We start from the raw sequence: 23,236 nt of genomic DNA, 5'->3' as shown, positions 1-23,236 counted from the left end.
TTCAACTGTTCATGTCAAGAAAATAATATCTAACCCTAAGGGTATTTTTGGGTTAAGTTGTCTTTCTATTTATAGTTATAACTCGCTTGGGTACTCGGCGGTGCCCGGGTTATTTGAAAAAGGCATTGTTTGTTTTGGGGTGTTGGATAATATTGCTTAGTTAATTAGTAACCCTATTTATTAGGAAGACATCAGAATGTGATTTCATTTTTTAGGAATGCTCCCATTAGAAAATACATAATGATGTGGATGAACTACAATTCCCAGAATTGTGGGTCTATCCTCCCCAAACCAGGCCTGTATGCACAGTTGGCCATGTTGGGTCTGTGTGCCAAGTTTGGTCCAGATCTGTTGTTGACTGGGTTCAGTGCTCTCTGCTTAAGGGTGAACTACAATTCCCAGATACCCATTGCAATCACCCCCAAGCCAGTGTTTACAGTTGGCCACGTTGGGTCTGTGCACCAAGTGTGGTCCAGATCTGTCGTCAGATCAATTGAGTTCTCTAGGGATGCAGGTGAACTACACCTCCCAAAATCAAGGTCATTTCCCTCAAACCCCTGCAGTATGTTCAGTTGGTCATGGGGCTTCTTTGTGCCATGTTTGGTCCTGGTGCATTGCTGGACTCCTCCAGTCTGTTCAGTTGCTGATCAATTCCTCTGGGTTTGCTATGTGCCATAGGAAAGGGTAGGAAAGGGTGAAGGGAGAGGCTGTGGGCGGGGTCATGCAAATTCCACACAAGGAACCCAGGGATGCCTGCCTGTGATGGAGGAAACGTGTCAAATCTAGGATGAAATTCTTCCTAAATGAAAGCATTCCTTGGGTGGTAGGCCGTACTGTTTGTGGAGGACATTGGCAGCATTTGTGTACATGTTCCTGGCACTCACTATAACCAGCAATGTCAGCTGAGAGAGTGCCCTTGGAGACTTCTTGGCACTTGGAACTATATAGCCTGTTTGTGGAGGCTGGAGGCTGTTTGTGTAAGTGGACACCTCCGCTACATACACACATACACATTTTCACTTTTATTGTGTGTATAGATATTTGGTTATCAGAAATATTTAATAGTCTTTGGTTACTCTGTATATTTTTCAAAATATTATTTGTTATCATATTCACTTTTCTGTTTGACTATTTGAATCCTCCTGCTGTTTCCTAATATATTTATCTACCAGTTTTCAGTTTTGAGCATTAACAAAATATTTTTGAAGTCCGGTGTTCCTGCTTTGTCTATGGCAGACTCAATGTGGCCCATGTTAAATTGTGAACATCTCCTCATTGCATGAACAAACTGGAAAACTTACCTTTTTGGACTATAGTTCTTGGAATCCGTTAGCGAGCATGGCTCATGGACATTGTTGGCTGGGCGATTCTGAGATTTGTAATTCTAAAAAGTAACTTTTCTAAGCTATCGGTCAATCCATAATTTTGATCAATGAAATCTCAATGCAGAAGAGTCAAACTCCATCTTGCCAACACTTTGCCTGTTCCCAGCTCTTGAAGAGTGGAGAAAGTAGGGTTTTTTGTCCAGTACCTGAGACACTTAAGACATCACTATAATAGAGAAGGTGGCAGCTATGACCAGTTGAAGCTGGTAATAAAAGGCAAAATAGACAAAAAGTCCAACATGGAACAACAATAAAAGTATAGTGGCATATATGTTTTCCTACTTGCCAATGTTATTGTGTGCCTTCAAGTCAGTTCCAACCTTTGGCAACACTAGGATGCCCCTAAATAATGAAGGGTTCTCATGCTGAGAGTGTGTGACTTGTCCAAGGTCATCCTGTTCGGACAAGGCCGAACAGGGTATAGGGTTACAGCCTGTGCTGGACGGGGTCGCACTCCCCTTGAAGGCTCAGGTTCGCAGCTTGGGTGTGACCCTGGATTCGTCGCTGAGCCTGGATCCCCAGGTTTCAGCGGTGACCAGGGGAGCATTTGCACAGCTTAGGCTCGTGCGCCAGCTGCGCCCGTATCTTGGGAAGTCTGACTTGGCCACGGTGGTACACGCTTTGGTCACATCCCGCCTCGACTACTGCAACGCTCTCTACGTGGGGCTGCCCTTGAAAACGGCCCGGAAGCTCCAGCTAGTCCAGCGCGCGGCAGCCATGTTGTTAACAGGAGCAGGGCGTAGGGAGCACACAACGCCCCTACTGTCCCAGCTCCACTGGCTGCCGATCTGCTACCGGGCCCAATTTAAAGTGCTGGTATTATCCTACAAAGCCCTAAATGGTTCCGGCCCAAAAATACCTTGCAGACCGCATCTTGGCCTACGAGCCCACGAGGACCTTGAGATCATCCGGGGAGGCCCTTCTCTCGGTCCCGTCTGCCTCACAGGCACGCCTGGCGGGGACGAGAGAGCGGGCCTTCTCGGTGGTGGCCCCCCGGCTGTGGAACGCCCTCCCTGCTGAAGTTAGACAGGCGCCCTCCCTTATGGCCTTTCGTAGGAGCCTGAAAACGTGGCTCTTCGAGTTGGCCTTCAACTGAGTACTATATCCTTGGCAATGACGACCGGAATGGACCACGACTATGAGACTGACTATGACCCATGATACGACGAAGCGGATTTTTAGTATAAGTATATGTCAAGTAGTAGTAGCATGTTATGTATTGTTCTGATGACTGTAAATTGTCTTTTCTATGTTGTTGTTCACCGCCATGAGTCGTCCCCTGGGCTGAGAGTGGCGGTAAATAAGTGCAAGTAATAAATAAATAAATAAATAAAATAAATATCCTGTGGTTGAGGCTCCTTCATTGGAGACTTTTAAACAGAGGCTGGATGGCCATCTGTCGGGGGTGCTTTGAATGCAATTTTCCAGCTTCTCAGTAGGGGGTTGGACTGGATGGCCCATGAGCTCTCTTCCAACTCTATGATTCTATGATTCTATGATCCAAAGGGTTTTCATAGACAAGTGGGGAATTAAACCCTGGTCTTCAGTTATAGTCCAGTGTTCAGACCATTATACAAAATTGGCTCTTTTCTTCCTACTGTAATCATATGGCAAATAAAGCAGTTACTCAGCAAGTTTCTTGATATTTTTGTTGTAAGAGGGTAAAGCATGAGGCTGCTGGTTCACTGTAACCCCATCACTCCTAGACAGCACAGGCAATAATGAGGCATCATAGAAATTGCAGTCAAACAGCATCATAATGGTTATATCCTATTGTACTCTAATTGTGTACTGTCATTTTGCTTTCACTATGAAAATATATTAGAATAAATCACAAAATAGAAACTGGTTTTGACAAGTATTTCAGGCAATTTATGACAGATAATTCAAGAGTAATCATTTGGTAAGAGCTTTAAATGAAAGGGGGAAAATTCTTTTTAATGATAATGGAATTTCACCAATAGTAGACATTTTGTTACAGATGCCCAGATTGGTTAAATTTATATTTTATGGGGGTATTTTGTATGAAAAAACTTGTATATGTAATAAATTCTTCAGGAAATTTTAATGGACTGTCCTGGATAGGTTTCTTTACAACCTTTCTGTCACCTTAAAGTTGGTTTCGGGCAGGGGAAAATTTATGTAAATGTCTATGACAGCTGAGATTTCTTCTGTCATGGTCAGCTCCTAAAGCAATATTTCTACATGAAAAAAAAATTCCCACAATGGTTGATTTGGGCAATGAATTGCCATCAGAAAATGACAAAAGAGTTATACTGTGGAAAGAGTGTTTTTTCTCCAGTGCATCAAGTACAAAATACAAACTGCCATCTCATTCCTTTTTAATACAATAGCTGCAACTGTGACTATTGACTAGGAATAATCAGTTATCATATTCCTGCACTCCTCTCTGAGGATGGTTTGCCTGCTTGGAAGATACTGGGGATTTATTTTAAAATGTTTGCTGGTTTCCACATTTTCATTGAGTCCTTCAAATTACAGTCTCTATGCATAGGTTTCTGGAGTTTGAGTAAGGGACTGGGATCAGGTGGCTGGAGCCTGACAAAGTATCAGTGTCACTATTGATAAACATCACTTCTTCCCTTCCCTTCCATTTTATAAGTACAATCATATCAGAGATAAAGCTGCAAGCTGACACACACTTACTTGGGAAAAGCTGTTCCACTGAACACATTGGTATTTTGAACTGTGCACACAATAGTATTATAAATATTTTATTAAACACCAAGATTTTGACAAGAAACGTGGGTTGTATGACGATCCAGAATGCAAATTACACAGAAAATGAATGCAAGAGAAAACAAGAAAGCCCGAGTTGTGCCACTTTAAAAGCACACATTCTTTATGGAAAGTAAGTTTGGTTGCCATGTTTATTTTCAGTTTCCCCAAAGCAGTCAGTCTGTGTGAATGAGATGAATTTACTTTAAATCCCCCAAAACAGAAGGGGATACCCATTATAAAATACAATAACTACTTTCCTAAGGGATGCTTTCTATCTTAGTTGTACTACAGGAGGTAAAACTGTCACAAGATATGTTCCAAGTCAACTCATAGGTTTGGGTTACATAATCTTAAATAGAAAAAATAAGTGAGAGACCTTATTAAATTTAAGAAGGTATTCCAGATGAAGATAGGTATTATGAAGTTGAAATGTGTTTAGAAGAGAACAAATCAGATTGTAAAGGATCTGGAAGCCAAATATTTTTAGGAATGATTGTAGAAGCTCAAAAACCAGAATTTGAATTCTAGCTCAGCTACGAAAATTCACAGGGTGACTGAACAGGTCACCCTCTTTCAGCTGAAGAGCTAGGAAATATCAAGCCTCTTCTCCAAATAAATCTTTAAAAAATATCTAAACATAGTTTCCTCATAAGTTGGAGTTAACTTGAAGGCATATGTTGTTACTGTTATGTGCCTTGAAGTCATTCCTGACTTATGCCAGCCCTAAAGCAAATTTGGGTCCCCTGATGATGCAGCGGGTTAAACAGCTGAGTTGCTGAACTTGCTGAACAAAAGGTTGGTGGTTGAAATCCAGGAAGTGGGGTGAGCCCCCCCCTGTTAGGCCCAGCTTCTGCCAACCCAGCAGTTCGAAAATATGCAAATGTGAGTAGATAAATAGGTACTGCCTGGGTGGGGAGGTAACGGTGCTCCATGCAGTCATGCTAGGCACATGATCTTCAAAGGTGTCTACGGACAACACCGGCCCTTCGACTTAGAAATGGAGATGACCCCTTAGAGTCAGACACAACTAGACTTAACGTCAGGGAAAACCTTTACCTTTACTTTAAAGCAATTTGATTTTTTTTCTTGAGATGGTTTGTTCATGGGGGATGTGCCTTTGCAGTCCTCTGAAGCTGAGTGAATATGGTACGACTTGTCCAAGGTCATCCATAAAGCAATCTTTAACTATCTGAAAGGCTGTACCATGGAAGTGAATGAACTTCTTTTGTACACTTTGGAGGAAAAGGCCCAAATCCATGGATTCAAATGCCAAGAAATGAGATTTTATTCAAAGATTAGCAAAAACATGAAGATTAACAGAGTCTGGACAGGCAACTATCATGAATGCTTTGGCTGTTGATGCCTGCTATGGTATCCACCAGATTTTTTCTTTTTTTTTCTTTTTTTTTGGGGGGGGGGCTTCCATCTTTCTTGAGTCACATTCGGGCTGAGAAAGGTGGTATATCAATGTGGTAAATAAATAATTCTGATTCTATTTATTTTGTCATTTACAGTTTAATTCCTCACTTTGTTTTTGATATTGTGGTTACTATTGCAATTTGAATATTGGACCCCACCCTATTTGACTAAATCATATTTGATTTAACCTTAAACAAATGGATGGATGAATGTCATCTCAAATTATAAATGAACTTTTTAATGAGGCTAAGCTGTTTTGAATATCGTGGACTGTGAATTTCCATCAAAATGTGTATACTATTCATTCCAGGTTTTTAATTTCATAAAATTGAAGATATTCAAAAAGCTATCTTAGATAAAACCAAAGACCTGTCCAAACCAATATCCTATATCTCATAATTGTCAGTCCACAAGAAGGACATGGTCACATTTCTACCTACCTGCCTGCATTTTTCAAGAAGCAAACTGACTTTGAAATGAATGATCTAGATGGAATATAGGGCATGCTTATCAAATTTGCAGAAGACACTCAATCACAGGGCCCAAGCAGATGAGTAGGAGGAAGAGGAAGTTAAAGAGGGTGAGGGGGCAGCTCTTCTTTCCTCCTCACCCTCTTCACCTTCCTCTTCCACCTCCTCATCGCCACTGGGGCCTCTTGCTGCTGTTTGGCAGCAAGAGGCCCTGGCAACGACAGGGAAGAGGAAGGTAAAGAGGGCTCTTCTTCCCTTCTTGCCCTCTTTACCTTCCTATTTTGCCTCCTTGTTGCCACCAGGGCCTCTTGCTGCTGCTTGGGCCCTGTGACACCTCCGCCACCTCCTCAATCACAAGGTCCAAGTGGCGGCAAAAGGCCCAGGCAGCGATGAGGAGGTGGAAGAGGAAGGTAAAGAGAGTGAGCAGGGAAGGGGAGGGAACACTGTATTTATAAAGATACAATTCTCTGAATGCTCATATTTTTCTAGACTAAAAGGTTCCAATAGCCTTCCCTGCTAAAGAATGTTGTTGTCTCACCAAATTATAAATCCCAGGATTCCCAGCATTGAGACATGACAGTTAAATTCTACATTGTGACTGCTCTTATGCGCCGTTTTCTCAGACTGAATAACCAGAACCCTACAAACATTCCAAATACAGGCAGTCCCCAAGTTACAAACATTCAATTTACAAACAACTCACAGTTAAGAACAGGGGTGAGACAATAGGAAGTGAGAGAAATCTCCCCTAGGAAGGAAATTTAACTCCTGGAAAAGTTATCATGGGGAAAAGGTGTTTCCACTAAAACTTTATCATCAATCATTGTTTCCACAACAAACCAAGATTTTCAAAATCCAATTGTCACAGGGACAGAAGGTGAGGTGAAATCTTCTGAACAGGGTCACAGACAGCAAAACAAACATCACAGGGGTTTAAACCCTTCCTTATGCTATCCAAAGCTTGTGTGTATATATATATATATATATATATATATATATATATATATGGCTTGTAGGCCTGGGTAACAACGGAAAAATTTGTTTCTAAAATCGATTCGTTTTTGGGGTTTTTTTGCGTTTCGTTATTTAAAATAATTACAAAATTTTCCTTTTTAAAAGTTCGATATTTACGAAATTTCGTTAATATTAACGAATTGATTCGTTAAAATGGCGGACGCGGTTGCGCAACGTGAAAATAATAGTTTTAAATAATAGTTTTAACCTCGGAGAAGGAGGGGGGAAAGAGAGAGAGAGGAGGGGTGAAATCTCTATTCTGGTTTGACAATGCTTCTCAATAATAATAATAATAATAATAACAAACCACTTTGTGCCTCCGTGCTTGTAAGGCACAGTCAAAGCACTACTGAAAGATGGCCATCCATTCTTAATAGTAATAATAATAATAATAAATATAATAGTTTTAACCTGGAGAAGGAAAGAGGAGGGAAAGAGTGAGAGAGGAGGAGTGAGATCTCTATTCTGGTTCGACAATGCTTCTCAATAACAATAATAATAATAATAATAACAAACCACTTTGTGCCTCCGTGCTTGTAAGGCACAGTCAAAGCACTACTGAAAGATGGCCATCCATTCTTAATAATAATAATAATAATAATAATAATAATAATAATAAATATAATAGTTTTAACCTGGAGAAGGAAAGAGGTTAGGCAGGCAACAGGCAGGTCTCTGAGTGCTGCACTGCTGTGTCTCTTTGCCCAATGCACACGCAGGCCAGAGTGAGGAACGAGGTGAGGTGACGACAGGAGGAGAGGAGAATTTGATCCACTTAAGCAGAGGCCAGGGACCCAGAAGTGGGGTAAATGCTTGCAACCAGGGAGAGGGGAGGGAAACAACTATAAAACTTGCACCAGACATACGGAAATAATAACGAAACAATTACAAAACAATTACGAAATAGCTTTAAAAATTCGTTTCGTTTTTTAGTTGCTCCTGAATGGTTTGTTATCGCTTCGTTATCAAGAAAAATAACGAATTATTAACGAATTACGAAATTAACGAACGAAACCGCCCAGCCCTAATGGCTGGAGTAACACTTAAAAATTCACCTGTTCTGACTTACAAACAATTCAACTTAAGAACATACCTATAGGACCTATCTTGTTCATAACTTGGGGACTGCCTATATATGATTTGGATAGAGGCACAGCAATATCAAAAGTTCATTTTCTACCTCTTTTCTGCCTCTTTTTAAAAGATCCTTGCATAGCACTTCAGCTGAATGAAAAAAAGGAGATTAGGTGCACTGAAAATGTAGTCAATGTCACTGAAATGTCTATCTCCCTATGCTCTGGCTAAGGAAATATGGCATAAATTATCCTGCAGGTGAATGCTGTTGATCTATTTCTTCTACTTTTTGCATTATATATAAGCTCATTTGCCTGCATTTCTACCTGGGACATAGATATGCAATGACTTCATTGTAAGAACCTCTACGGCACCCTGGGCAGCCGTCATCTAACTTGAGGAAGCAATTGTTCCTTGGACATTTCATGCAGGCAAAAGTTGGCTGTTGTAGTTTCTCCCATTATGATGTGGCAGAATCTCTTTTTGGAGAAAGACAGATAGAGCAACATGTCTGAAGATGCAACTACTGTCACATTTCTCCCTTCATGCATATTTTAATTGCATGAGAGATGTCTTTTGACTAGGAATTGGAAACCCTAATAACAGCTGTCTGCATTACAGTGCTGAAGAGAAAATCTTTAAACCTTAAAGCAGGATAGATTTAAGATAGTGTGATTTACGCTTTAAGGAATTTACTCTCTGCTCTCATGCTGGAGATAATGAACAATAAATATGATGCACTGTCATAAGTCAATGGTTTCTTTAAAGTACTAAATGTGTACCCTGCCTAATCTAGTTCTGGTGCTTCTCATATAAATTCCATTACTCATGAAAAAAGGCACTTTTTATATGCAGCTCAAAAATTGCTTTAGAAATAATCAAGCTATCATGCTAGAGAGTTTTGTGGATATTGTAGACTACCAAATAAAAGAAAATAAATGTAAATATATAATAATGGGGCATTGGAGGGAAGGATACTAGAGACAAAGTTGAAATACTTTGGCCACATCATGAGGAGACAGCAAAGCCTGGAGAAGACAATTATGCTGGGGAAGGTGGAAGGTAAAAGGAAGAGGGGCCGACCAAGGGCAAGATGGATGGATGGCATCCTTGAAGTGACTGGACTGACTTTGAAGGAGCTGGGGGTGGTGACGGCCGACAGGGAGCTCTGGCGTGGGCTGGTCCATGAGGTCACGAAGAGTCGGAGACGACTGAACAAATGAACAACAACAGAGCAAATTAGGCCATCACTCCTCAGAGAGCAGTAGTTCCCAACCTTTGTTTTTTTTTTTATCAGTGACCACTTTGACTAGGAACTACTTGACCAGGGACCACTTTGACCAGGGACCACTCTCCACCATCAGTACCAAAAGGATTTTTGGTAAACTTTAGATTTGGTTTGGTTATTTGGGTTGCTGATTCAGAAAATTGCATTGGATAAACCACATCAGCTCTAGTTTGGGAAGTCGGATCTGGCCACGGTGGTCCACGCTCTCGTCACATCCCGGCTGGATTACTGCAACGTACTCTACGTGGGGTTGCCTTTAAAGACTGCTCGGAAACTACAACTAGTCCAGCGAGAAGCAGCCAGGTTGCTCACCGGAGCGACGTACAGGGAGCACACCACCCCCCTGTTGCGTCAGCTCCACTGGCTGCCAATCCAATTCCGAGCAGAATTTAAAGTGCTGGTTTTGACCTATAAAACCCTATACGGCTCCGGCCCAGTGTATTTGTCCGAACGGATCTCCCTCTACATCCCACCTCGAAGTTTAAGATCTTCTGGGGAGGCCCTGCTCTCGACCCCGCCAGTCTCTCAAGCGAGGCTGGCGGGGACGAGGAGCAGGGCCTTCTCAGTGGCGGCCCCCCGCCTGTGGAACTCACTCCCCGGGGAGATTAGATCGGCGACCTCCCTCCTAGCATTTAGGAAAAGACTAAAGACCTGGATGTGGGACCAAGCTTTTGGTCACTCTGATAATTAACTTAAGGACCTGGAAATAGACAAAGACAAACGGAGTAGAACGGACTTATGGACTCTGATATATGGACCCTGACATGAGATTGTTTTAGGTTTTTAGGATTTTACTATGTACTGATGTTTTAATTTAATGTGTTGAATTGTTATTTTTGTATTACTTGTTGTGTGTTCGGGCATCTAATTGTGCCCTCCCCTGTAAGCCGCCCTGAGTCCCCCCCGGGGTGAGAAGGGCGGGGTATAAGTGAATGAAATAAATAAATAAATAGTTTCTGATACAGAACATGTGCCATGGTCAGTGACAGAGAAGGAGTGGCAGGCAGTGCAAAAGGAGCAGAAATAAAATAAAATAAAATAAAATAGAGGAAGGAAGCTTGTGGACCAGATTTTCATCCTTGTGGCCCACTAGTGGTCTGCAACCCACAGGTTAAGAACCACTGCCATAGATACTATGAAGACAAAGTTGAGATGGACATACTTTGGACATATCTTGGGATGAAATGACTCACTGGAAAAGACAATTATGCTAGGCAAGGTAGAAAGCATTGAGGAAAGGAAAACTACATTACAGGTAGATAGATTTAATGAAGGAAGCTCTAAGTTTGCAAGATCTGGTTAAGGATATTGATAGTGACTTAGTTCCATTTTTGTTTCATGGTTTTTAAAATAAAGACCAAAGACTCTAGGCTATTCTTTTGAAACTAAAATATTTTAGGAACTAATATTTTAGAAACCTTTTTTGCAGAGTTCCATAACATTTGAAAATAAAGATGACACCTGAAAACAAAATAATTTTAATAATTTTAAGACTAGGAACAGGCATTAAACTTTGTCGATATTCTTAGCATGGGGGTGGTGATTGTGGCCAATTGTGGACGTGTCTTTTTTGGGCTTGTCTGGAGGGAGGTGTATCACCCATGCACACGCAACACTTGAAACTGTTGTTAAAGTCTGAATGGAACTGAGAAGCCAATTCACTTATTAATTAAACCTGGTGCATTCAGGGAATGACCCAATTATCCAAGAGACCTTAGCTTGTATGCCACTGATAGACAGAAAACAAATTGTTGTGCCTAATCTTAGGATCAATTGAAGTGACAAATAAATTGACTGGGCTTTATGTAAACACCAAAATAAAGAACAACTCAGATGGCAAGTGACCAGTGGCCATGTGGATTTCATGGCTCATTTACAGGTTCTCATTGAACAACCTTCCTGCCTTGTAATTTCCTACACATACATTTCAATAGTATATATCTGCAGTTATTCTAAATCAGTGGTTCTGAACCTGTGGGTCCTCAGATGCTTTGGCTTACAACTCCCAGAAATCTCAGCCAGTTTTCCAGCTGTTAGGATTTCTGGGAGTTGAAGGCCAAAACATCTGGGGAGTTACAGGTTGAGAACCACTGATATAAATGATTATGGCTGAGCTAAAATGTCCCTCAACTTGCTAGCACCAAAAGCACCAAAAAATCTTTTGTTTTTGAGAATGAATGTGTGTGTGTATTTATGAATTAACAGTTCACACACATATCCAAATAGTAATTATGCTTCTTGCTGTTGTAGCACACCATAAAAAATAATCTGTTCATTTTCCCTCACTATGTGTTTTCCTTTACTCTCTTCATTACAGATGCTTCAAGCCCATTGTCATGTCCTCAGTGATGTCTCCTGTTAGCTGTTACGTACCCTTATTATCACCACTTTTAAAAAAAGGTATTATTAGAATGTTTATTTATCCATTTCCCCACTCAGTATGGAATACAACATGTATAACTCACCTAGAAACAAATAATATGATAAAAGCATCCAGGTTAATTGGATCTTCTTCCATATTTACTTATTGTGACCAATCATCCTCTTTTGTTTTTCTAGTCACAGAATGTGCAGTTTTCTAAGGACAGAGAACAAAACCCTTTCCCCGAGAGCATGCAATTGGGATAGGTGGGATAAGGTCTGGCAGACAACGGAAAAACTATATTTTCTATCTATTTTTCTTCCTTTCTATCTTTCTGTCTGGCTACTTCTGGAATATAAAAATAGAGAACTAATAAGAAATGTAATAGGGGAGTGGTTTGAAATTAGAGCTCATGGAGTCTGAATACCTTGATTTCAAGTTGGTTTTTGATGCAGTGCTTGTGCACAGTGTCTTGTGAGTAATTATCTGGGATGTTCACAGATCTTTTCAGAAGCAGAGTCTAGTCCTTACCTCAGTCACAATTTATTAGGATGAATGAAGAAGTTCACGCCTTTGTCAATACTATTGTTTCAGTATTCCTTGCCACAGATGGAACACGGCACCATCCATTGATTTACAAGTGAAGGAGAACCATAGAGCAGCTCAAGAAGTAAATTTAATGAAGAAAAGATTCTGTTTTATTAGAACAGCAAAGAAATTACCTCTTGAATACAAATCCCTCACAACGTGGTCTCTCTCATTCACACACACACACAGACACACATATATCTACATACACACCATGTGGTCTCTCTAGTGTTCTAGGTGCTATTTGGAGGGGGTTCGGTTTTTTTCAAAAAGGAAGAACTATAGATGATGCAACCTTTTGTTATGTATAAAGCTATGTTACACCAGGCCAGATTATCTACCTATTTAGCCCATTATCGTGTTCTATAGGTTGGCATGATTTCCAGCAAATATCTTTTTGTTGCAAAATCTAATGCAAAAATATGCACTACTATGAATTCAGGTCCCTTCTCATTTTTGTAACATGGCAAAGAGTAAACCATTCTGGAATGGCATAATCCACAATAGATTCAGTCAATAATTATTGTCATTCTCATACACCAGGATGGAGTTTTTTGTCTGCCAAAGTCATGTCTTGTTGCAGAATATAAAAAGAATTAGATCAGCTCTGTATATGTTCTAAAGATAGTTATTACCATCTTCAGAACTTCAATAGTGTGGTGAAGTGTGAATTTTAACCCACAGTCATGTATAATTATAGGTAGGTGTTTAAAAGGGTAAGTATTTAAAATAGCATAACTAGGGGGATAGTAGCCAGCTCAGTTCACTCTGAGATGGGTTGCCATGGAAAAAGGGGAGGAGCCAACTGCCACTTGGCAAGAGCAGGCATTTTAAATAGGGAGTCTGTGGTCAGAGAACCACAGGGAAAGCTGGTTCTACTGTGTTGAGAATCAGGAAGGTTTAGGCTTTTAGCCTGTGTGGTTTAGATAGGCCAAGTTGACTTATTTAGATTAATAGTTATAGTCTGAGCAAAAGAAAAGGGAAGAGAACCCCAGTAAGAATCTTTACTGTAACAGAGATAACTGAGGGAAAGAATAGGCTAGTACCTGGAGTGATCTGTTAAGGAAAGAAACATATTTTGAAGGAAATAAGTTTAAAACCTGTCTAGCGGAAAGAACAGTCCTCTTAAGAGTTGTTTTATGAAAGACTATAAATGTAACCACTGAAGTAATGTACCTTTAGGAGTAAAGAAACATTGAAACCATTAAGCTTTCATACTTCAATATACTTATTACAGTTTCTCTTAAATCCAAACCTCTGTTTCGTATACTTTCAAGTCAAACCGCGTTACACATCAAAGGAAGATAAACAAAATATTACTGGCTAGTGGCTATGTTATCGAATGAATTTGTAGATTCATTACAAATTGTAGGAGACTCTGACAAAGCAGAAATATCCCTACAACTGGTGGCGTCATTACAAATAAGTGTAAACAATTTGATATATATAGGCTAACTTTTGTTTTTTATAGACAAAAAAGCAAATGGGATAGCAATTTTTCCAATGAAACTATTATTCTTGTTATCAGAATGCTTGAAAAAAACTAAGCCAATGTAATTTATTGGGATTTTAAAAAATCATGTCAATCTGTAAGTAAATAACCTTTTCCAGCAAACCATGATGCCACCAAGGAGAAGTGACATATTGTGGTTGTTAGTAAGTTGACTTCAGTAGGGAATGGGGTATAGGACTATGGAATTCCAAGTGAGTTGGGGATATACAAAAAGTATGCATTAAATCTTACCACCGTAATCCCAACCTGAATGTCAAGCCTCAACAATTCAGTCATCCAATGGTGCCAAAAAACCAGTGTCCAGTGCAAACTTCTATGTTTTTAAACCCTAATACACGAATGCTAAATATTATGTCAAAATCATGTAATTATCATTTTACAAAGGCCTATGTCTTTTGAAATCAACAAGCTAACCACCAAACTAGTAGCTATGCCTATATGAGGAAACAGAGAATGATAAAAGGTTATTAAATTTCCTGTATTATTATTATTATTTTTTGCCACAATGGGATTTCTGTACAACCTGGCTTTCTTGCTGTATTAAATCTTTACTATTTACAAATACTTTTAAAAAAGAGGAGAAAGATGTTCTAAGCAAAAAGGAGTTTAACTTTTTATAATACCTTATAATGCAAGATGGAAAAAAATGATTACATTCTTTGCTTATTGTCTTAAGCAAAAAACAAAATGGTGTTATAAAGTGTTTCATTGTGTTTATACAGATTATATAGAAAACAGATTATTAAAATTTGTTTTTCTTACTCTATGCAAAATAGTTAATTTGTACTTATTCAGGTAGATGAATGTGGCCATAGTTCTGCTCACTGGACACTTATAATATTATTGTCCTTCAGAGTTATGCATGACTGATTCACTTTCCAACTGATATGAGGAAAAATGTTTTTTCTTAAATCAAAGTTTCTGTGTAATTTATTTAAAGCCAGTACTGTGCAATTTGGATTTCTTTCCTGTGGAAGGGGAAAATTAATATATTTCTTATTTATGAGCAATGCTTGTTTCAGTAGATTTTAAAATGAGTCCATTGACAGTATGATCGTGTTGTTCAAGACTGGTATTTTGCAGAATGCCAAGAGGTTTGGGGTAAAAAATGGAAAAGGAGACCTATAAAATCCTTAAACCCATTAAAATGTCTTTTGCCATCTGGAATATAGAATTTTCATGTATTCACCACACAGCATGATTTAATGCAGCATGATTTAATGTAGTCACAGCATGATACTATGCATGTCTATTCTTTAGCAAATTACATAGAATTCAATGACATTTCCAAGTAAATGTGCATAGGACCAGATCCTGGTCTACTTAAACTTCTGCAATACATATATGTTTTTAAACATATACTCTTTCTGTGTATTTTAGCCTTCATTGATTTAGGTAATAGCAAAATAATGGCAGTGTTGTGATTGGAACAAGAAAGTAATCAGCTACATAAAATTAGACATATTGATCTTTTTCTACAGTAGGCCAGCATATTATGTGAGGGAAGCATTCTGGGACCCTTCTCATAATACAGTTTTTGCATGATCTGGAACTCCACTATTCTTACTTAAAATCAATGCTGTCTTGGTTTTCCAGACAAATCGGTATCTAGCCCTTGGAAATGACAAGAGAAATGTTTTCTGTAGGCCTTCAGTACAATTATTTGGTCAACTTTTGGTGGACGTTGACCACAGAATCATGCTGTACGCCTAGAAGGAACACTTCTCTTGGCATCACTAAGTCCTCCAGAGCAATTTGTGTATAGATGGAACTGCTTTCCAAGATACCACATAAGGAGAGATTCTACTGTATATTATCTTATAATTGTAGAAGGATCACAAAACTCCTTTTGCTGTGTAACAATAGGATAGCTATAGCTCGGGTTACAGTTATGGATGAGCAGAGGAATATGATTGAAGAATATCACATGGTTCAAATGCCTTTCTTACTACACTGCCATTCTGTTTGAGGGTTGGTGTTGAAGTAACAATGAAATGGATGAGAGGGGAACTTGTTTTGTAGCATAAACCAGCATTTTGTAGCATTCACACTTTTGAAAAAAAAACAAATACAAGTAATTATTTAAATTTCTTGTGAAAAAATGTGGAAGTGAAGAGTTATTTCTTAAAATTGTGGTGTGGTGGAGGCTCCTTCTTTGGAGGCTTTTAAACAGAGGCTGGATGGCCATCTGTTGAGGGTGCTTTGAATGTGGTTTTTCTGCTTCTTGGTGAGGGGAGGCATGTATTAGATGGGCCATGAGGTCTCTTCCAACTCAATGATTCTATGACTTTTAAAAATTGTTAACTATAGCCAATACTTTGGAGCCCTCCTTTGGCCTATAACTATAAGCAATTACTTGGAAAGAAACACTTTTCAACTATTTTGTATTGGTGTTGGTACGTTAATTTGCACTAAAGACTGATTGTAAACTTTGATTACTAATTTAGGACAATGAGTCTGAATGAAGGAAAAATGCTGTTCTGCACAAAAATGATATGTTTTCATTCTTAAATAATTTTAGTACCTTGACATCTTTATTGGTTCAAAAATTACTTTTGATAGTGGAGTTATGTCTTCACAATATAATTTGAACATTTTTCTATGATGTTTTGAGATTATAACAGCTGATTCCTTTCAATATTGCCATTATATGTACCTAATATGTGATTATATTCAAAAGCTGTATTTTTCATTATTATACGGAAATGTGGATGTCTACAGACAGAAGACAAGCATAAAAATAAATGTTGCTTATAATGCAGAACAGACATTAAATGCAATTCAGACATAATATGTGTAAGAATTTCTTTAAAAATAATAATAAACATTTCCATTAATTGAAAAGAAAGGCAGAGTGTAAAGTTAATAATTGCATAAAGACAGCATGATTGTGATCTTAATATATCAGCTCACATTTGAAAGTGAAATATCTCAGCTTTGGAAAAACCGTATGTCATCCATAGTCCTATCCACCCAATTGTGTGGAGGAAATAAATCAGTGCCATCATGTCTTACAGGGTGATGCACAGATTTCTAAAACTGTAGTCTCAAGGATGTAAGCAAATAGATTATTCCTTATGACTTGTTTCTATCAGGTCAAATCTAATGAAAGAGTCCAGTGATATAAATATTAACCATGCTTACTTAGAATATGTGATACTGTGATCAGAAACAGCTCTAATGTCCTGAGTGATGCTCTCTATACAAATATTAATAAAACAACATACGATAGATTCAAAAGAAAATGGCAGTCACATCACTCTGGTAATGTAAGATCAGGCCAGAAGATCAAGCGTGTGAAATGCTCTGGATATAAAGAGAAAACACAGTATAGAGCTGCTAGATTATAAGCATAATTAATTACTTATAAGTCATTTTGCAATACCGGAAACATTAGGTAAGAGCAATATAGTATATCCATATATGGGTATAGATGATGCTCTTTTATTTTAGATTCAGTTTTGGTCAAGCATGTAGAACAATAAAACTAACCAGCTCTTTAATCAGACCCAAATGTATATTTCAGGTGGTTAGCATCTTCCACAGTATTCGTTTTCCACTCTTATATTCTTAAGATGTACCCATTGTGTTGAGTTACAAAGATGAGGTGAAGAAAAGATAGGGGCATGGCAACAGACTTATATATATTTCTATCATATCCTGGAATACAGAGATAAATCCAACATTAATTCATCTAGATCAGATCTATTGAAATCTGTGCAATTTACCTCGGTGGTGACTAATAATCCTCATTCAATTCAGTTGGTTTATCCTATTTGGAACTAACCTTGGATTTAGGGTGTCATGATCAGAATTATCATTGTTTTAAAGATAGTATCGATTGCAAAAAGTAGATGAAACTGGGTGAAACAAGATCAAGAATTTTAGAGGGGAGGTTGCTGATGGACACTAATAATGAAGAGTCCAGCTCATGCAATATCCTTTTACAGCACACACATGAAAGACCACCATAGTCACATCCAAAGCTGCAAGAATGTTTCAACATTAGTTTAATATTTCCTACCTACTATGCAGTAGTTCATTCAGCTCTATGCCCAAATCATGATGTGTTTGAAGAATCATACTCAAATGTAGGTCTCACCATCAATTTGCTTTTTTTTATTCTTTCCCTCCTCCCCCCTCCTCCTTCCTCTCCTCTCTTTTGACACACACAAGCACAACACAGATGTAACACTTGTGCTGCATGAAAGGCTCACAGTCATTAAAAAGTCAGGAACCAAAAAACCAGTCGGCACTCACTGTGCTTCCTTGTAATTAAACTAGACCCAGCAGTGCACATAGGTTTGAATGAACTGTAGAGAGGATGTCGGAAGCTAAAATACAGCATGGTTAATAAAATACAGCTAAATTGCATCATGCATATATGATCAAAGATTGGGGTTTTGTTGCTTGAAGCACTCAAAAATCTAATGCATTTAGAAATGAGGTTTAAGATACAAATGGTGTGGGCCTCGATATTCATTGCCTATATATAAAATAATAGTGAAGAGCCTACTGTTGTTTGTTAATGGTGGTATCAGCCACTCCATGTTGACTTGTAAGATTCTGGAAGAGAATCAAATTGATGTTTGGACCTAAAACTATGTATTGTCTAATAATTTGTTTTAGTCCAATGCAACTTTGGTTGTCCAATTACCGATCTATAGAAACGGTCTGTAGAGAAAAGCTTGCCTTCCATTTCACTGACATTATTTCTTTTATCCTATAGTTCATGTCTCTTTATGACACTCTCACAGTAAGACAGTTTCACCAGTTTAACCCTGCTTTGAGGAGAAATATATATATATATATTGCCCACTGTGTCCTGCAGGGGTAGAATTCTGAGCTCAGAGAAATCAATAGGAGTTCATCTGTTGACATTCAGTGGCTTTTACTCTCAGCATGAGTGTCCACAGATCACTAAGTACTAATAGGATAGGTTGGCATGAGACACTCCAAAGATATAAAAGTGGGGTCTAGAGTGGTCCTGATGATAACAAATATGCAGTTAGGGATAATTTGTTCTGAATTGTCCAGAACAAAGCTGTGCTTGGATAACAGAGGAAAACCTTTTGGCCTTCAGCTAAAGTTTGTGTGTGTGTGTGTGTGTGGGGGGGGGGGGGGGCAACCAACCTAGGCTATTAGATTTGATAATAGGTTATAAAACATATAGGTTCCAATATCTTCACAAACATAAGCTCCCCGATTGGTGTCTCATAAATCTCTTCTTTAGCCTTAGTTTCCTATTTTGAAAATGAGAACACTGTTTGTCTATGTGTGGTGCAGGTACAAGGGTATGCAACATAAAGAAGGTAAAAACATTTTATCAGGAAAGATGTGACATAACTAATAATGCTGATGAGGATGGAAAGAGCAGAAGAACATGTGACTCATATATGATATGAAGTTTCAAAGGGCCATTTAAATAAGTACTTTGCCAAAGTGTCCTATAGCAACGAGCGAAAGTCTCCCCAGCAAATCTCCTGCACAAGTCCTGGGGCTTTAAGAGGTTTCTTTTGCTGTACCCTTGTACAGCAATATAGGGCCCTTCCATACAGCCATATAACCCAGAATATCAAGGCAGATAATCCACAATATCTGCTTTGAACTGGGTTATCTGAGTCCATACTGCCATATATATTCCAATTCAAAGCAAATATGGTCTGCAAGGGGGCATAGTCTACTTTATGAGATTCCCCAACTTCCTGAAGTGGGCTTTTCAGGGGGGGGGGGGGGGTAAAAGAAAGCTTTAGGGCCAGGAGCAGCCTTAAGACTGTGAAAGATGCTCCTGGGCAAATGAGGAAATAATCCTTATGCCCTGTGGACGTCTATAGAACAAGGTTTGAAAACAAAGTTTATAGCTAGGAAAGCAACAGAAGGGTCATATCCTTGGAATGGAGGCTAGGCAAAAAAAAAAAAAAAAATCAAACTTGAGAGTAAAAATCTGGAGAAAATGATTTTGATGTGACCATATAGATTTTCCTAGTAAATCAAAATCTCTTTGGGGTTATCATGGGTTAAAAAAAATCACTGTATTATCCCAGGGCAAAGTGAATTCGATGTATTTGATCAATGAGAGCTCAGGGTTTAGCTTCATTCCCACACAAGCAATGGCTCCAAACTACCGGAAAGGAGATTCCACCTGAACATTAGGAAGAACTTCCTGACTGTGAGAGTTGTTCAGCCGTGGAACTCTCTGCATTGGAGTGTGGTGGAGGCACCTTCTTTGGAGGCTTTTAAGCAGAGGCTGGATGGCCATCTGTTGGGTGTGTGTGTGTGCTTTGAATGTGATTTTCCTACTTCTTGGCAGGAGGTTGGACTGGATAGCCAATGAGATCTCTTCCAACTCTAGGATTTTTTTTTCCATGTCAGGAGCAACTTGAGGAACTGCAAGTCGCTTCTGTATAAGAGAGTCCCCCTTCAGGGGGAGAAGGGCAGGGTATAAATATAGGAAATAAATAAATAAATAAATAAATAAATTGGCCATCTGCAAGGACATTGCCCAGGGGACACCTGGATGTTCTGATGTTTGACCATCATTGTGGGAGGCTTCTCTCATGTCCCCACATGGGGAGCTGAAGCTGACAGAGAGAGCTCAATCTGCTCGAACCGCTGACTTTTCGGTCAGCAGTCCTGCTGGCACAAGGGTTTAACCCCATTGTGCCACCAGAGGCTCACTGAGGACCTCATTACACTAGATAATGAATCCACTTTAAATCAGGTTTCTGCCTCCTGCAGAATTCTGGGGTTTGTAGTGTAGGGAGGAGCCTTTAACAGCCTCACTAAACTACAAACCCCAGAATTCTGCAGGAGGCAGAAACCTGATTTAAAGTGGATTAATTATCTAGTGTGATGGGATAGTTAGATATAATTCTATTCCCCCTTCCGGACAGCTGAATAAAATCTGACATTTTCTGCTTTGAACTGGAATATATGGCAGTTTGGACTCAGACAATCCTGTTCAAAGCAGATATTGTGGGATTTTCTGCCTTGATATTCTGGGTTATAGAGCTGTGTGGAAGGACCCTAAGCAACAAAACAGCAACAAAACAAGTGATTTAAGTGTGGACAGAGAGGTGGGAAAGTCCTATAGTTTCCCAGTGGGTTTGTAACCAGGGACAGAGCGTGAGGCTGCCAAGGAGTCATTCAGGGCCTGGGGAAACCTGGGGCCCTTCCACACAGCCCTATATCCCAAAATATCACAGCAGAAAATCCCATATTGTATTGTCTAAGGCTTTCATGGCCGGAATCACTGGGTTGTTGTAGGTTTTTTGGGGCTTATATGGCCATGTTCTAGAGGCATTCTCTGACATTTTGCCTGCATCTATGGCAAGGATCCTCAGAGTTTGTGAGGTCCTCCCAACCTCTGAGGATGCTTGCTATAGATGCAGGTGAAAGGTCAGGAGAGAATGCCTCTAAAACATGGCCATATAGCCCGAAAAAACCTACAACAACCCAAATTCCAAATTATCTGCTTTGAACTGGGTTATCTGAGTCCACACTGCCATATATTCCAGTTCAAAGCAGAAAATGTGGGATTTTATTCAGCTGTCCCGAAGGGGCCATAGAATCATATCTAACTACCTCATCACACAATGAATGTGGGATTTTCTGCCTTGATATTCTGGGATATAAGGCTGTGTAGAAGTGCCCCCAGCATTTAGGAGTGAAATTTGGCTCCCTTTTGAATGGAAGCTACCGAAAGTGGAGCAAGTCCATCCCAGAGAGGCTCCCAATTCCAAAGAAAGATGCTCTTCCCCTTCGCCAATGAGGAAGGCCAGGGACCATGGATGGGTTGGTGGGGTTATCTCCTTGGAGGAGCGTTGAAGCGCCTTTCCCCTGTCATCCAAGCCCACTCCCCTCCTCAGCCCCTTCTTACCTTGGTTGCTGGAGACGTGGCTGCCTGCCCCGGGGCGCCCAGCCAGGAGAGGGAAGAGCAGGCTCCACGGCCACAGGAGGGAGGCGCCCCCCATGGCCAAGGGGGCTTCAGGACCCTTCCCTCCGCTTCCTCCGCCTCTTCCTCCGCCTCCTCCTCCTCTTCCAGGCTCGAGGCCCCCGCGAGGGCTCCAAGGCGGGGGTCGTCGTGCCCGGAGAAGAGCCTCTTTCCCAGCCCAGAGGCCACCGTCCAGTCCGAAGTGCCCCGTCCCGAGGGGCGAGAGACACCCAGCCTCCTCTCAGCCCTTGACTGGCAAAGCCTTCCCCAAGCGGAGCAGCCTTCTCCGGCAACCCGGCTTGAGGGGCGGCATCCCCTCCTTTCTACCCGCCGCCTCTTCGAGAGATTGGGAGGGAGGAGAGGTCCTTCCCTTCCTTCCCTTCCTTCCTTCCCTTTCTCTCTCCAAATACAAGAAATGGCCAAGAGAAGCCCGCCTCTCTGTCGGGAAGGTGCTGAAATGCTGGACAGCTCCTCTTCTCTCTCTCTCTCGCTCCGTCCGCGCGCCCTTCAAGGAAACTTGGTCCAGGCGCCTAAAGGGACGGCGCGCCCCAATCCTTCTCAGCGGGGCCAGGCTTCTCCTCCGTGGCCCTCCTCTTCCTCCTCCTTCCTCTTCTCCTCCTCCATCGGCTTCGAGGGCTGGACGGCGGAGTCCTCCTCCTCTTCCTCCTCCTCTTCTTCCTCCTCCTCCTCCTCAACTGCTTCTCCCTCCCCTCTTCTTATTCCAAAGCACCAAAGGAGCAAGGTCCCAGCGTCCAAAGAGAGCGGGACGGGGAGGTCCCCGAGGGCAATGTAGATGGAGAATCAGAGCCGCTCTCTTTCTCCCCTTCCTCGCCAAGGAATGAAAAAGGGAGGGAAAGGAAGGCAACGGCAGGAGTCACGGCACCTTCCGTGGGAGGAGAGCAAGGCCACGGAGGCTCCGGTCGCCTCCTTGGTGGCTCCCCGAGAAAGAGGCGGAGGAAAGCCAAGGAGAAGAAGGAGCCCTTGCTCTCTCTCTCTCTCTCGCTCGCTCGCCTCGGCTGGGAAGCGGCTGCCGGCAGCCCGCAGGTCAAATGCAGCCTGTTCAGCACTAGAGGGGGTTAGTTGACAAGACAAAACGGGGAGAGGAAGGGAAAAAAACACACACACACACAGAGACCGCCTTCTTGTATTCCTCCCCCGCTTTTTTTGGAGGGCGGTTCTGGCTAAACTTTTACAGTGCAGGGTTGCTGTGAGTTTTCTGGACTTTATGGCCACGTTTCGCCTGCATCTATTGCTTTCATTGCACTAGAGAATGAATCCACTTTAAATCCGGTTTCTGCCTCCTGCAGAATTCTGGGGTTTGTAGTTCAGTGAGGCTGTTAAAGGCTCCTCCCCAAACTACAAACCCCAGAATTCTGCAGGAGACAGCAACCCGATTTAAAGTGGATTCATTCTCTAGTGCAGGGGTCCAACAAACTTTTTAAACAGAG

At 40.7% G+C, this 23,236-nt stretch overlaps 1 protein-coding gene across 7 annotated transcripts in view; it reads right to left on the bottom strand.

Annotated features, from left to right (window-relative positions):
- Positions 1 to 22,905, bottom strand: part of EPHA6 (EPH receptor A6) — a 524,480-nt gene extending 501,575 nt beyond the window's left edge. For 3 of the 7 annotated variants that reach the window (XM_067466658.1, XM_060770613.2, XM_067466659.1), the window contains exon 1: positions 21,735 to 22,902. In XM_067466658.1, the coding sequence (XP_067322759.1) occupies positions 21,735 to 21,828 (94 nt within the window). In that variant the 5' untranslated portion in view covers positions 21,829 to 22,902. Of the gene's footprint in view, positions 1 to 21,734 lie in introns of all 7 variants that reach the window. The other 4 variants (XM_067466660.1, XM_067466661.1, XM_067466657.1 and 1 more) reach the window with 3 other exon arrangements.
- Positions 22,906 to 23,236: the final 331 nt, after the last annotated feature.

This window comes from Anolis sagrei, chromosome 3 (assembly GCF_037176765.1).
Source record: "Anolis sagrei isolate rAnoSag1 chromosome 3, rAnoSag1.mat, whole genome shotgun sequence".
Classification (NCBI taxonomy): Eukaryota; Metazoa; Chordata; class Lepidosauria; order Squamata; family Dactyloidae; genus Anolis; species Anolis sagrei.
Note: the sequence above shows the minus strand (reverse complement) of the source record. Positions and strands in the feature narration are given on the sequence as shown.